At 48.2% G+C, this 15,446-nt stretch overlaps 1 protein-coding gene across 11 annotated transcripts; it reads right to left on the bottom strand.

Annotated features, from left to right (window-relative positions):
- Positions 1 to 4,629: 4,629 nt before the first annotated feature.
- IGBP1 (immunoglobulin binding protein 1) lies at positions 4,630 to 11,824 on the bottom strand. Of its 11 annotated transcripts, none has more exons than XM_081336469.1 (7): positions 11,611 to 11,824; positions 11,217 to 11,525; positions 10,185 to 10,377; positions 8,788 to 8,867; positions 8,518 to 8,630; positions 7,532 to 7,699; positions 4,630 to 4,944 (listed from the first exon to the last, which is right to left on the bottom strand). In XM_081336469.1, exons 1-6 carry the CDS (start codon positions 11,802 to 11,804, stop codon positions 7,563 to 7,565), a joined length of 1,026 nt encoding a protein of 341 aa, XP_081192595.1. In that variant the 5' UTR covers positions 11,805 to 11,824; the 3' UTR covers positions 4,630 to 4,944; positions 7,532 to 7,562. The 11 variants fall into 11 exon arrangements, 4 of the variants coding, with proteins under 4 accessions (XP_081192595.1, XP_081192596.1, XP_081192597.1 ...); XM_081336470.1 differs by lacking the exon at positions 4,630 to 4,944 and having other exon boundaries at positions 7,289 to 7,699; positions 10,185 to 10,271; positions 10,359 to 10,377; XR_014027565.1 differs by lacking the exon at positions 4,630 to 4,944 and adding an exon at positions 8,026 to 8,185 and having other exon boundaries at positions 7,558 to 7,754; positions 8,788 to 8,922.
- Between the last annotated feature and the right edge of the window lie 3,622 nt (positions 11,825 to 15,446).

Below are 15,446 nucleotides of genomic sequence, written 5' to 3'. Positions count from 1 at the left end.
GGCCTTACTTCCCTCCATGGAGATGTAGTTCCATCAAAGATTACACATCCATTGCGATTTGTCAGCCAGTTACCAATCCATCTGGTGGTGATGCTGTCTATCCCACATTTTTCTAGCATACCAGGAAGTACATTGTGGTCTACTTTGTCAAATGTGTTACTTTAAATCCAAGTATATTGTCCACAGCAACTAGAAGACCTCCAAGGTCCAACTCTGTTATTCTGTTATATGGAAGCTTCCATTCGTCCTCTTGAAGTCATCTTCTGGTTTATGGGAAAAGGTGTCCTCCAACAACAGCCCTCCTCAACACATGCCTCCCTCACAACAGGAAAGAGATCAAGAGAGCCTCTGCCATCTTGGCCAGCAGAACTGCAGCACCCTGGGTGGAGATTCTCTCCAGTTTATTTGATAAGAAAAATTTTGCAATCTGGTGAAGACTTCAGAATCTCTTTCTGACAACAGGTCCTATATATATAAAATCAGTGTGAATTATGGAATCAAGATCCATGACCCAAAGCAAATAAACAAAACTCGCTGAAAGTGTTTTATTAGACAGTATGCATGCACTGGAGGGGTCTACTCCAAAGAATAGTGGGAAACACACACCTACAAACAAAGAGATGCACCCATATTTATACATTTCACAAAGGCAAGTTATTCATTAGTAGTAGCATAATTAGATCTTAGGCTACTTCCTGCCCTTGTCTTATCTACAGAGAACAATGGTCTTAGTTAAGAGAAACATTTGCATTTGGGATTCAGGGGTTGCTAGGGGAATATTCTTATAAAACCTACTACCGGTCCTGTGAGCTGCAAGGCCACATTCCTTGCGTCTTGATTTGTTTATTAAAACATAGAATAATAGACTTGGAAGGGACCTTGGAGGTCTTCTAGTCCAACCCCCTGCTCAAGCAAGAGAACCTATACCATTTTGGACAAGTGACTGTCTAGTCTCTTTTTAAAAATCTCCAGTGATGGAGCACCCACGATTTCTGGAGGCAAGCTATTCCATTGGTTGATTGTTCCCACTATTAGGAAATTTCTCCTTAATTCCAGGTTGCTTCTCTCCTTGATTAGTTTCCATCCGTTGTTTCTTGTCTGGACTTTTGGTGCATTGAATTTTTATGACTTGAATTGATTTTCCCTGCAAAATGCTCAGGAATTTTTTTCATCACAAGAAGTATGGCTTTATTTCAGATCAGAGTAAAATTCACAGTACAAAAGAACCTGTTCAGAGATCAAGATTTCAGGTGTCCTGCATGAGCCAGGCACTGAGTCAGGGAATGTGGGGATGGAGCAGTGATGGGATTCAAATAGGTGAACAACCGGTTCTCTGTGTGGATGCCACTTCCGGAAGTCCATTCTGGGCCTGGGCAACAAAAAATGAGCTACCGGTTCTGCCGAAGTGGTGCGAACTGGCTGAATCCCACCACTGGGGTGGGGGTGGGAGGAGTGTTTCCTGGGATCCAACCAGACAAAGCCCAGCAACAAAGAGCTTACTGCAACCACTTTAATTTTTCTTTATTCATAACACTGCAAAATTGAAAGCCTTGGTTTCCCTTTCAGTCTTCCAAGACTAATCATGAAAGTGGCACTTAACTCAAACCAATGAACTGATTTTCACCTTTCTTCTGGCAAACCAAAAAAAAGTTTAGTAAAGTGTAGTAAAAGTAGTAAATCACATTAGGCACGTAATTGTTTTTCTTTCAGCAATTACTGTTTCTCTGTCTGCCAAGCAACGTTCCTGACCAAGAACGAGAGTTCAGCTCGGCCCATTCTGAAATTGCTTGTCCCATCTCTGTGGTCAGCTGGCATTCTTAGCCTTCCCCACATGAACATTCCTTGTTTGCAAAATTTGACCCCAACTTTGACCTTGAGTTATCCATCAGAATGAAAGTTAACCCACCCCAGGAGTAAACCAGGTCCTCTTTGCCTGTCTAGCCTGACCTGGAGGCAGCCTGAACTTCGTGGCCATCTTGAGCACACATTTTGGGCTCAGGAAGAGCCCTTCGGTCCCCGGGGCCAAGCTAAGCCTTCTGGTTCTGTGAGAGCAGCTTTCAACTTGCTTGTCACTTTTGATTGTTCATGTGTGGCTTATGGGTCTTAGTACTGTTACAAAACATCAGCATGCTGGCGTTTTATGGTTTAGAGCCGTTTATCAGCTAGTTAAGGAGGGCATAAATCAAGATCCTTTAAATGTTTGAGTTATGTAAAGGTTATGTAAAGTTTAAATAAGTGAGGAGCCAGAATACATTCTTATCCAAGTCCTGCTGCACTGGAATAAATTTGACAGCTATCTGGCATCTCTGTACCTAACTGTAAATCCAGCTGTTCCATCTAACTTCTATACCTACTCTTTTTAATGTTTTAAACTGTTTTTATTGTTTTAAAATGTTTTTTTTACATTTTTTAAATAATAATATATATTTTGAATTGTAAGCCATGCGGAGAGAGAAGCAGCTATAGAAATCAAACACACAAATAAGTAAAGGTCAGCAAGAGCAACCGAGAGAGGAATTTTTGAATTTATTCCATAGAAGGGCACGAGAGATGGGATCAAAATCTGTTGGAAGTCAACGAAGACCCCGTTTAAGTGGCAGTCAGGGCGACAGGTCTGTTTGTCAGCCAAGTGTTACAAAACCAGGCAATAATCTACCGTGGCCTCTCTTCCCAAATCCCCGGCTCATCTTAGGAAATCCTCTCTTGATCCATCCAGCCAAAGCTTCCCTCTCTTCCTCTTGCATAAAGTTTCTGGCTGGCTTCTGGGTTGCCCCATCGCTTATATTTTAATTGTTGGGAATGAGGAGTTTCCCCCCCCCAGCGCCCATCAAATGGTACTTGTGCTACCTTGGCAAGGAGGAAAAGGGCGATGCCCGCCAGCCAATGTCAGAGCTAATGAGTTCTGCCAGTGGCTTAGCCTGCCCCAAACTGGGCAGCTAAGAGTTTTATTTCCATGACCTCTGGTGCTTATTTTGGGAAAATGTTTTGTGCGTGATCAATCAAACAGTGAAGCCAGCAATCAGATTAATGGAGGGCGAGAGCCAGAGAGGAAGGAAGGAAGTTTGGCATAAAAAGAGCTGTTGGTCAAAGAACACAAGACCACAGAGTGACACACACACACTCCTTTTGCCCTGAACCAAAGGGATAGTCCTCATGCACCGCTACCGAGAACTGAGTTGAGCTGTGGAGCGTTTCTGCTTCTGAAAGCCCCTGGCTGGCTTTGCAGGCCCAGCAGCAGCCCCCAGACTGGCTCTGCCCAGGGAATGGAGAGCAATGCTGTAGCAATCGCAAAGGAGGCCAAAAGCAAAGCCTGGGCAAAAAGGACAAGAAAAGGAGAGGAGAAAGCGGTGCAGCCCCAGTGACGATTGCAGGTAAGGGCCGCTCAGAGGGACAGGCGTACTTAAAATGCTATCCAGCTCTTTCCCTAAAAGAGGAGTGTCTCATGATAGCCATCCATCTACAATGGCAGTCCTCAAACTTTTCTCCACAGATCTCCTTTAAATACCATTTGTGGTCATGGACCACGTCCGTGGACCCCCAAGACTTAACTCAAGATTTAAATCATTTCTTCAAGCCTTCATGGACCCCCTGTAACAACATCATGCCCCCCCTCCCAGGGGTCTGTGGACAAGTTGAGAATCACTGATCTCTGTAAGATCTTCCATAAGCAGCAGAACAGGATCTCCACAGATTGCCAGAATTCTTCTCAGAATGGTATTCTCACTGGATCTGCAACAGCTCAGGGACTCATACATTCCTCTTCTGTGCAGTACGGGGTGGTGGTGGTGGTGGGGTGTTCCAAGAGGTCCTTTACTTGAATAGGCCAGTTATAATCTAAGGTGCACTGAGATTTTGGGCATGGATGGCAAGGATGTTTCACATCGTTTAGGCAAAAGGGGGATCTCCAATTCCTTCTTCCAGTCAGTCTTTGAAATATGCATACCCAGCTGACTTTTCCCCGAGAGGCATTTATGAAGTGGGGAGGGGGCTTTTCTGCCTGCTGAGGTTTAATGCTGGTTTCTTCGCTTGGAGTCTCTGAAGCGGAAAACGATTCAAATCAAGCGGTCAGCAAAGCCTGTCATTGTCAATGCTGCCAGCAGGTGGCAGTGGTGTAGCAATGGCCTTGCTCTCTTCAGAGGGATGAGCCCCCTCCTGCTCCTGAAGCAGGAGACTCAAAGCCCAAATTCCGCCCCCCCCTCCCTTGACCAGCCCTCTCCGGGCTGCTCCACAGCTTCAGGCTGGCAGGAGGAGGAGGAGGATCAAGGAGGCAGATTTCCAGAAACTGGACAGAAGGCATGTTCACATCCATGTACAGGCAGTCCTCAAGAACTGCAACAGTTCATTTAGCGACCGTTCAAAGTTACAATAGCACTTACAACCATGCAAGCATTCCCCTCACACGACCGTCTTGGCAACTGACTCATATTTATGACGGTCTCAGTGGTCACACGATCCTTTTGCAACCTCCTGACAAGCAAAGTCAACGGGGAAACCAGATTCACGTGACAACCGTGCTACTAACTTAACAACTAGTGTTTTGCTTAACAACTGGAAAGAGAAAATTTGCAAAACGGGGCAAAATTCACGTAAAAAATGTGTCGCTGAACAGAAATTTTGGACTCGGCTATAGTCGTAAGTTGAGTACTATCTGTACTGCAACAGTAACAAGAGAGACTGCATTTTAAATAGTCCAATCAAGTAAAGGGGCTGTTTGTAAATATTTATTTATTTATTTATTTATTTATTTATTTATTTATTTATTTATTTATTTATTTATTTATTTAATTTGTATACCGCCCTTCTCCCAAAGGACTATTCCACAAGGCTCCAGAGGGAGTTATCCAGAGGTCTCCAGAGTTGGTTAAAAGGAACACCTACTTCAAGATCGGGGAAATCAACAGCTGATCTCTGACAATTGCATTTTCTCCAAAGTCATCGCTGCAACTGAAGACACAGAATAGAGATTTGGAGGGAAATGTGTGAGCAATCCCGGGGGGAAACATTACCTATCAGTTATGTCTGCCTGCATAATAGACTTGACATTTTTACTTCAAGCAGCGTTTCTAGGATGGGCATCTTTGCTGCTTGGCACCCCCCATGGAGAGACCCACGCCCAGGCCAGAAATAAAGCAAGGGGCCCTCTGTGTCACCTGCCAAATTAGCCCAGGTGGCAGGTTGGGTCAGAGACGCGCCCCACTCATCCTAAGGTCAGTGCCCTGCCCCCAAAGTCCGCGCCGGTGGGTTAGAACCTACAGCTGATGCAAACCCCGAGGGAGCGAAGTAGAGCAATGGGCCCCGAGGGGAAGTCCCTTAGCCCGGACCTGGTGGGGGGCCCCACACTTCACTCCCTCCCTGGCTGCCTTCTTGAGAGAACCCAGGGCCTGCCTGAATCCTTCTGGAAGGAGAATCCAAAGGCTGGATTGTGTGAGCCTTGGATGGAGAAGCCAGAAGGAATATTAAGTGTTTGTTCCTGCTTTGGTTTCTTTGGCAGAAGCCCTCACAGCAAGGGCCGGCCCCCTCCCTCCCTCCAGGTGCCCTTTCTGCATTGCCCTGCCGTGATCCCTCCTGGTGACAGATGGTGGCAGTTACTCATCGGTAATTAGCCAAATGCTCTTGACAATTCTCTTAATAATGCTCTTACTTTCTGACCTTCTGCCACCTCCCTCCACCAAATGCAGTGGATAGACAATGGCCCATTCGTCTGTCATCCCAGGGCAAGGGGCTGAAACCTCTAGCCCAAAGCCAAGTCAGCCTTGTACAGGTAGGTCTTGCTTAACAACCCTAACTGGGACCGCCATTTCCCAGACACGCCTGGCCAGCTCCCTTGGCAGATGAGGCTCTGCCAGGCTAACCTCCACTTCAACTCTCCCATTCTCTCAGCCTTTTTGGCTGCCCTGCCCTCTGCCCCCTGCTCTCCCAGCCGAACTTCACCCCCTTCCTTCTGCTGCTGCTGAGGCGTGCCCAGTCAAGGTAGCTGCCAGCCCCTGCTGATCTCTCCATGCCACCCTCACAAGGCCTTCGCAAAGGGCCAGCAACTGGCAGAGGCTGGGGAGGAGTTGGTGGGATGAAGCTGGCCGTTTGCGTGGGCCAAGAGAAGCAGGAGGTCCTTGCCTAATGAGGGCACGGTCTGCCAACTGCCCGAATTTGGATCATAGGACGCAGGGGCACTGCAATGGCTGAAGTTTGAAGGCCTGGTCACAATTACCATTCCTTCAGCAGTCGCAACATCATTAAGCAAGACTATCTCTATGGCCAGAAGCTTAATTCTAATGAAGGGCGCAAGAGCACTTTGTTTACCATGAGTGAAAAGGATCTGGGGACATTTGCCTCTAAGAGACCCATTGTCAGAATCCATTTATATCACATTCATAAATGTATGTTTAAAACATTATTTCCCCCCCCCATATGGATTCTGCCACCTCCCGAGGAAGGAGGAGCATATGTGGATTCAGCCTGCCTTAGGTTATTTCAAAGGCCAAGGAAACCTTTTGAACTGGGGGGATCAAAAGGGAGGAAGGTATCTGGCTTGTGTTTTCTTTTAATTCTGGAGAGGAAGAAGGAAATAACCATAAAGATTCGAAGTTCCTTTTTTTCCCCACGAAAGGGTTGACACGAAGAAGGATGGGGGCTGACCAAATGGGGTTGAGGGAAGGGGGGTTGAACCGGGTACCCTTTATAAAATTTCAATTTGTAAAACAATACTAAGTCCTGTCTTGTATTCCCATAACCAAGCATGTCCTAGTAAAGATTCCTTTTGGACTAGAACTGACTCCAAGAGTTTTTGTCTTCCTAAGATGTGGTTTGGGGTGGGTCCTGACACCCATCTTAACCGCCTAATGGAAAACCGCAACAAGGAGAGATACCCACCACCCCTTCCCTCCCCCTACCTTCCCTTGCGCTCTTCTTCAAAGCTGCTTCCAGCACTTAGAAGTACAGTTCCATAGGGGGAACAACTGGGTAAGCAGAGCGCTGACCTTGCCCACCCACCAAATTTTGGAGGCAACCTGAGTCATTCACAAGCTGTAGATGCAGGACTACGAGCACGCTGCTACAGGGGACCAAAGTACGAAGACACATTCTTCCATCTCAGAAATACAGGGAGCACCTGTATCTCCCATTCTCAAAAGGACGTAAGAAGGTGAGGCACAGAACCTGGTAGTTAGCAAAGGATTCTCCACAACCGCTTCCAGATGCCTCCCAGAAAAGTCTGACTACCAAAGCAAGTCTCGCTCTCTTTCAGACAGAATGAAGCAGCCAGAGGCTGAGAAAGACTCCGGGAAGGCTTGGATGAACTGATGGGAGCCTTTTATTTGTCTTTTAAAATAAAGAAATAAGTTACAACAGCCCAAAGTACTTCCAAGTAATCTGGCTAGTAAGGACTATTTTAAGACAAAAGAGGAGCCAGGAATGCAATGCCCCCAGAAGCTTTCCGTGTTTCCTAAACTGGCATTTCTAGAACTCCCATCAACCTTGGCCTCTGATACACCACCTGGCAATTCCGTTTCTCCTTTCCTAAAGAGGAACCACTCACACTTCCTCACGAAGGCTACGAGGGGCTCTCCTCAGCCCATGTTCTTCCGGTTGCCGTAGCCCCTTGGGTGCAGGTCCTTCCACTCATCCCATTCCCGCGCTTTCAATGCTGCGGCTTGCTCGCCCTCTTCTGTGGCCTCTTCCTGTTCTTTCTGCTGGTCTTCAGGACCTGCCAGAGGCCCAAAGTCAGAGCTGTGCTAAGAGCAGCCGCCACCTATATGCTTCTAAGTCCATCAACACAATTTTAGAGTGCAGGTACCACAACCCCAGTCAAGTGCATTGACACGGCCACCCATTTCTTATTCCAACTCTATTTCACCCCCTTTTCCGTTGTGTTGATGCTTAGGGAATGGGGGGGAAGAGATAAAATGAGAGGGGAAAATTGCACCAACATAGGATGAGCAAAACATTTAAGTGCTCTGCATTCTGAACAAAAGCCCACGTGTTCCAAAATTTGATCTACATGAACAAATTATTAGAATCTATTAGAATTACAGGATGTTGGGGTTTGGTCAATTCTCCAAGTCAGCCTCTGCTCAGCAACACAAGCGCAATCCATGCTGCTCTAGGTTCTCCTCACCACCCACTCAGTGATCAGGAATTTCAGGTTTGTTTGTTTTTTAGCGGGCTCCGTTCTGTGGCTATTTATGCAGGGCTGCAAAGAATGGAAGTTGAATTACAACATCCATTGTTTGCTAAGGGGATTTTAGTCTTTAAAGGTTTTAAACTTTAAGCCCCTGTTATAGCTAACCGAGCACACTTTAGACCAAGTCTTGACAGCAGTGTGGGGGCATTCCGAGCCCCAAAGGTTAGATGCTGCATCTCCCAAATTCTGCTACTCCTCTTCCCCATCCATCTATCTTTCCAAGTGACCCTAAACTGCCTCAGCTCGGGGCTTCTGACAGATCAGCCCAACGGGGAGCTGCTCTCCAAGAGAGCCCTTTCCTCAACTCCCTCCCTGCTTGCCGGTTTTGTGCTCAGAAATACCTGGGGCTCTTTGGGAGACACCCTGGTCGGGCAGGACTCCTTGCTTCTGGTGCTGGTCGTACCATTCATCCACCGTCATCGTTGCTAGGCTAGGATAGCCAGCGCCAAACACCCTGCAAGGAAAAGAGCCAGGCCAGGACTCCTCAGGCTGAGCGGGGCAGCAGGAGCAGGAAGAGCCCACTCTCCCCTCACGAAGTGCCCGTCTGCCATCAAGGCCTCCTCCCTCCCTGCCAGAAGCAGCAGAAGGACCCTCCCCCCACAATGATATACTTTGCCTGGGCAGTATCCCGAGTAAGGATGAAGGGCCTCCCTGGAGGGCGGGGTGGCTGGGAAGGTCTTGTGGCTGAACCCTGGGAGAAGGGATGGAAAAACAGGAGGAGGAGCAATTTTCAGCATCTGTTCACACTAAAAGAAACAAAAACAAGAAAAACAAAAAAAAACTCCAGGAAGCGGAGGACAAGCAGCTGCACATTTCCTCAACAATATTTTTCCTCAAAAGATGGCATCTACCCACCCACAGAATATGTTCTGGTTTCAGGTGTGTGTGTGTGTGTGTGCGTGTGTAAAGAAGAGATTTATCCTTCAATTTATCATCTATCAGTCATCAAAATGCTAACGCCATTTTGGTCTTTCTCATGCCAATTGTGCATAGAACACATTTTTATGAGTAATGTGCTTCCAGAGCAAGACTGGCTGCCATTTCGTAGATGGGAAACCGAGGCTGAGAAATATTCCAGGCAGGAGAGCAGCCTGCAGCGCCTCAGGTGTTTTTTGTCAATGCGCCTGGTCTCCACCTGCACTAAAGCCAGCAATCTCCTGCTATCCAAGGCCATAATCCATATGAATTCTTCAAAGTAGCATGAACAGTCAGGCTGCCTGAGCTGGATTTTTAATATTTTACTTTTGTACCAGATTTTAAATGTTCCATGTTGTGCATCAGTTGGTTAGTCGCTTTGGAAATAAGAAAAGCCCCCTCATTTTCCTTCCAGAACCTTCCATCTCTTTCTTGCTAAATCGCTTCCTGTTTCTCTGCTTTTCCACACAGAACCTTAAGTCGTACTATTTTGCCAGCTTTGGCATAAGCATTTAAGATCTGATAAGAGTGACACCTCACATTTCAGATTACAGATGGTGGATACCATATCTGAATTAACTTATATAAAACCAGAACTCAAACTTTTTCAAAGGCGAGAACAAGGGAGATTCTAGCCCAAACCCCCAAAATATATTTCCCTCACAAAGATTATTCAATGCTTTGATTGCCTGCAATGTGAAGCTTTACAAACGTTTGTTAAATTAAAAGCTATTCAATAAAGAATCATGCATATTCAGTTTAATAAATAATTCTGTAAGGAATTTTGCTGGCCAGAAAGGCCCCCTATCTGTTTTTGGAAGATAAAGTTGAGATAATATCTATCTGTTATCTAACGTTTTTTAGATTTTAATGGATATTCCAAGATTTAGGGACTTTTCTTTTGACCAGAAAGCAATATAACTTTTTGCCTTTATACACTGATATATAATTATATCCTGTTATAAGGCATATGTTATAGCTTTCATATCTTTTTTTGTTCATGAAGTCATGGTCTTAAATTTTCAACAATGAGGAGGAAGATTATCAAAAGAGGCTTGCAATTTGATCCGTGCAATTGGTGTCACTATCTCACCTGTAGAGCACCCCGCCGACTGAGGATTGAAATTTCCTGATCAATGCTTTCAATTTCCTCCAAGCTTATAGCGACCCACTTCTTGATCTGCAGCAAATAGAATTCACGTATTTGCTCTTCTTCAGCTTGACCACTATCAATGAAGGGTTTTAAAGAAGCCAGCTGGTTCTCCACCTCTTTCTTTTGCTTGTATCTGTTTTCCAAAAGATTTACGGAAGGGAAAAACAAGTCTTATCCGCAGGCATTCAACTGGAAACATTTGCAATAGACAGTTCTGCGGCTCTGCCTGAACACATCCAAGAAGGGAATGCACTGCGTTTCTAGTGAATCTCCCCAGCCCAAAAATTGAGTCAGTCCTAACTTTGCCATCCTTCACCTGGTTCTTGCCTCAGGCCCCCAGCCATGATGTTCCTTTTTAATGTCTTGAACTAACTCCAGCACGAGGCATTTTAAAAGTTTTCTGCTGTTACTTCAATGTTTTCAGGACAACCCATATGAGCTCAGATGACTTGTAGGTAATTTCCAGTGTTAAAACCTAGCAAGTATTCTATATTGCAGCGGTTCTCAACCTTTTCTTTACCACAGACCCCTTTAAATACCTTTTGCGGCCACAGACCCTGGTCACTCAAGATTTAACATTTCTTCAAGACTTTGCAAACCCCGTGATGACATCATGTCCCCCCCCCCCCGGGCTTCCGTGAACCAGTTTGAGAACCGCTGGCATACTGTATTATCAAAACCCATCATCTTACAGAGCTGGTTTTTACAAAGCCGATTTGTGTCTGCAACTCAGTATCGGCCTGCTCCAGAAATCAGAGGGAGAATCCAGAATCAAAACTTGTTTCCTGCCAGCCTTTGCTGGGCATTTCCACCAGGGCGACTGAAATCCAGAGGCACTCAAAGGGGGGGGTCTTCCTCCCCCAGGGGAAGGAGCTGCCCAAAATCGCTCGCGCCGAGCCGGGGGGGGGGGGGTGAGCCGGGGGTGGGTGACTCGGGGGCCGAGGGGAAAGGTCCCCGGGGCCCCTTCCCCACCTCTCGATTTTCACCCGCCGGGCGGCCGCCATGGCCAGCAGGGAGGCCTGGCCGTCGCGCGGGGCGGGGGCGGCCTCCCCGCCGTGCTCCTCCTCGCCGTCGTCCACGGCCTCGCGCGGCAGATCGAAGCGGGCCATGCCGTAGTCCCGGCAGAGGCGGAGGAAGTCCAGGAAGAGGCCGCGCGCCCTCCGCAGGTGCTCCAGCCGGCGCGCAGGGGCCACCTGCCGCAGGGTCAGCGCGGCCAGCAGGGCGGGCACCAGCATGAAGCGCAGGTCGGCCGAGGCGATCTCCTCCAGCTCCTCGTTGCGGCTGCAAGACAGGCCGAGGCGGCTGAGCCGGTCCGCCCGCCCGCGGGGCCCCCGCCGCCCCCCCCACCGGCCCGCCGCCGCCGCACCTGAAGAGCTCCAGCTCGGCCACGGCGCGGGCGGCGCGCTCCAGCAGCTCCAGGCCGCGCTGCACCCGGCGCTGGACGGCCGGCGCCCCCGAAGACGCCCCGGCGTCGCTCTCCACCTCCTCCAGCAGCCGCCAGCCGGACTCCAACAGCTCCGAGAGCCGCGCCGGCTCCCCCTCCGCCGCCGCCGCCGCCATCGCCGCGCCCGACCGGAAGTGACGTCGCAGGGAAGCGCGGAGCAGGCGCGCACGGGTGACGTCACACCCCGAGGCGGGGCTGGGTGGCAACCGGGCGGCAGCTGAGGAGGGCGTGGTCTCCGGACGGTCCCGCCCACCTGAGGCCTTTGGGCCGGGCTGCGAAGGTCTCGGGCTGCAGTCAGGGAATGGCCGAGGGGGGCAACCGGGCGATTCCAAGCCGGAAGGCCCCCCTTGGAAGGACGGCAGCGCCAGCAACCTCCAGCATATAATAGTAAATCACACGCCCTTTTTTGATAAGAGAGCTTATCAGCATAAGCCTGCAACGTATGAAGAAGGAGGGTAAAGTAGAAGAATCCACTCGAAAGAAATGTGTGTCGAGGAAACGAGTGATTCTTAACTTCATCAATCAGAATAGAGCTGGAAGGGACCTTGGAGGTCTTCTAGTCCAACCCGCTGCTTGAGCAGGAGACCCTAGACCAGGGGCAGGCGACCTTGGCTCTTTTATGACTCGTGGACTTCAACTCCCAGAATTCCTGAGCCAGCCATGCTGAGGGGAAAGGGAAAGGTTTCCAAGCTGAGCCGTGCTGGCTCAGGAATTCTGGGAGTTGAAGTCCAGGAGTCATAAAAGAGCCAAGGTTGCCTACCCCTGGCCTATACCAGTTTTCCAGTCTACCTCCAGTGATGGAGCACCCACAACTTCTGGGTCCTCGGTCATCCAGGTCATGGTCACAGGGCAAAAAACATCCTACCTACAGCCAAGAAGGCTCCACACACATTTGCACCACTCAGGTGACCCCAGGAGATGAAACCTCCAAATGTTTGAGTGAGTTTGACTCATTCATTTTATTACAGAGGGGCAGTAAGAGAAGGAAATAGAAACTATGATGGTGTTGCTTAAACTTTAGGCTTCATTATTAGCATTTTATAAGGTGATATTAGCACTTTTTACAGGGCAGTCTGGAAAGTAAATCAAAAGAAAACCAATAGGGCGAGCCCCCTCTAAACCCAAATTTGGGAAATTCTTGACTTTTCATTGGATGTGCTCATATCTTTGATACCTAATTCAGTGGAGCTTTATATCTGCTGCCAATAGATATTTCTCCAAGCATTTTTGATAGAAATTGATTTTTAATTTTGTTTCTTCATCACATCTCAAATTTAGCAGGAGACCTGATAGGACAGAGGAAGGAAAGAAATAGGCTCACAAAGCAAGAAAACAACAATCAATCCTGCTGAGCTGCCTTGGTTTATTTCTGAAGAAGACGCTTGAAAGTCCTTTTAAAAATTTAGAAGGAATGTCAACTCCTTTAGGATCCCTACTTTTTACTTCCCAGCTGTTTTTACTTGGAAGAAGCCTCCAAATGAAGAGATGAAGGGAACAGTACATCTCTCAAACTTCTTATAACAGAATAACAGACCTTGGAGGTCTTCTAGTCCACCCCCTTGCTCAAGCAGGAGATGCTCTAACCATCCTGAACAAATGGTTTTCCAGTCTCTTCTTAAAAACCTCCAGTGATGAAGCACCCCAACTGTCCCCGAGTTTTCTGTTGAGAGTTTTCAAGAGGATTGAGGAACTGCACCTAAGGGGGTGCCTTTAGCCGGCCTTCCACTACTGACCTTTTGGGCTGGAAGGCTCAGAAATCGGTCCGTTTGCAGAGCTGCCACCGGAAGGGCTCTGGAAGCTGGCGACTGCTGATAGCCTCCCAGAGCCGTTTGGAGAGGCTGGCTGTGAACATGAAGCCTTCTGTGGCTCAAGTGCTGTTAGCTCAAGCCCTGCCTGGCTTCTTAGCCCCTGCCCTTGTCTGAGGGGCAAACCCAGCCATGAGGATAGAAGAGGATCTGCTCTGGAGTTGCCTGCCCTTCACGGCTAAAGCACTAGCACTTAAGACTTATATACTGCTTCATAGTCCTTTACAGCCCTCTAAGCAGTTTACTTAAGGGACGCGGTGGCTCAGTGGGTTAGGACGCTGAGCTTGTCGATCAGAAGGTCGGCAGTTTGGCGGGTTGAATCCCGAGTGCCGCGTAGCAGAGTGAGCGCCTGTTACTCGTCCCAGCTTCTGCCAACCTAGCAGTTCGAAAGCACGTAAAAATGCAAGTAGAAAAATAGGGACCACTCCGGTGGGAAGGTAACAGCGTTCCATGCGCCTTTGGTGTCTAGTCATGCCGGCCACATGACCACGGAGACGTCCTCGGACAAGCGCTGGCTCTTCGGCTTTGAAACAGAGATGAGCACCGGCCCCCAGAGTTGGAAACGACTAGCACGCATGTGCAGGGGAACCTTTACCTTTACCTTTAAGCAGTTTACACAGTCAGCATTTTGGCCCTAACACTCTGGGTTACTGACCTCAGAAGGATGAAAGGCTGAGTCAACCTTGAGTCAGTTAGGATCGAACTCCTGGCAGTGGGCAAAGGATCCCTGTTCTGTAGCTATGAATGGGTTTGATGGAGGAATTAAAATTCACACAGAGGCCAAGGCTTTGAGCAAGTCTTCTGTAGTTCATGGTTCTGTTAAGTTTGCAAGGACTGTTGGAAGTCAGCACCCACCCACCCTCCTAGAGAAGGAAATATTTTGGGGGATATTAAGAGGCAGGATCAAAGGAATAATAGAAAAAAAACACCACCCCGTCTTCTTCCCCCAGGCAGAGGCCAGTTTTTAGAAATGCAGATTTGAGGCCACCTATTCATAAGCAAAACTCCTTCGGCCACAGCCCCAGAGAAGATCTGAACTGATGGGAATAGAAAAACAAAGACTCCCAAGGACAGGAACATGACCTTTAGGACATAATAGGATTAACCCCCCCCCCCCCACGATTAAAAAAAACAAAAAGGGCACACTCAAGCCAGGTCAAAGCACATTGCACAGGGACAGGAAGAACCTCAAATACAAAGCCCAAAGAAGGTATAAAAGCCCACCACTCCCAGCTCCATTTTGTCAGCCACCCGGAAACATGCTGTGTCACTGAAGTTCTGGCAAGTAAACTTCTTTCCAAGCAGCCTCCATTTTATTTATTCCCACCTAGGACTGGACTTGATTTTTCTTTCAACAGGATGGATCTGATTCAGCAGATACATACCGCCATAGCTGCTGCTTTGATGTTCTGAAAACTAAAATGGCATTTCCTCAGTATACCTTGAAATCCTGCAAAATGATGGGCTAAGCAGATTCATTGAAATTTCTGGAACAAACCTGTGAACTACTTGGTGACATTCTAAGCATTTCCTACTTCTGTTAGGGCAGGGGTCCCCAACCTTTCTGGCTTTGCAGACTGGCAATGGCAGGGGGGAAAAGGGGATTGCTCTGCGAGCACAAGCGCATGCACCCACCGTTCACGCAAATGGAGCAACGCACGTTTGCAATGCCACTTGTGCAGCCCAGTTCCAAACAGGCTGTGGCCCGGGGGCTGGGGACCCCTGTGTTAGGGAACTGGCAGGCTGTAAAGTGAGCAGAAGTGAATGTAGCAAGAAATTAAATGGCTGTTCCTCCCTCTCCCAGTACTGAGCTGGTGTCGTGTTGTAGCTCAGAGTAGCATACCATGGTAAGCATCATCCCACTGTATCTCCGCCTTGTCATTCTCAGACTGCTTCGTTTTCTCTAGTCTTTCCAAGATACCCCTTCCTTACCCTTCCTAAAAGTAAAAAGGA

This window comes from Vipera berus (assembly GCF_964194415.1).
Source record: "Vipera berus genome assembly, chromosome: 11".
In the NCBI taxonomy this organism is placed as follows: Eukaryota; Metazoa; Chordata; class Lepidosauria; order Squamata; family Viperidae; genus Vipera; species Vipera berus.
This window is presented reverse-complemented; position numbering and strand designations above follow the sequence as displayed.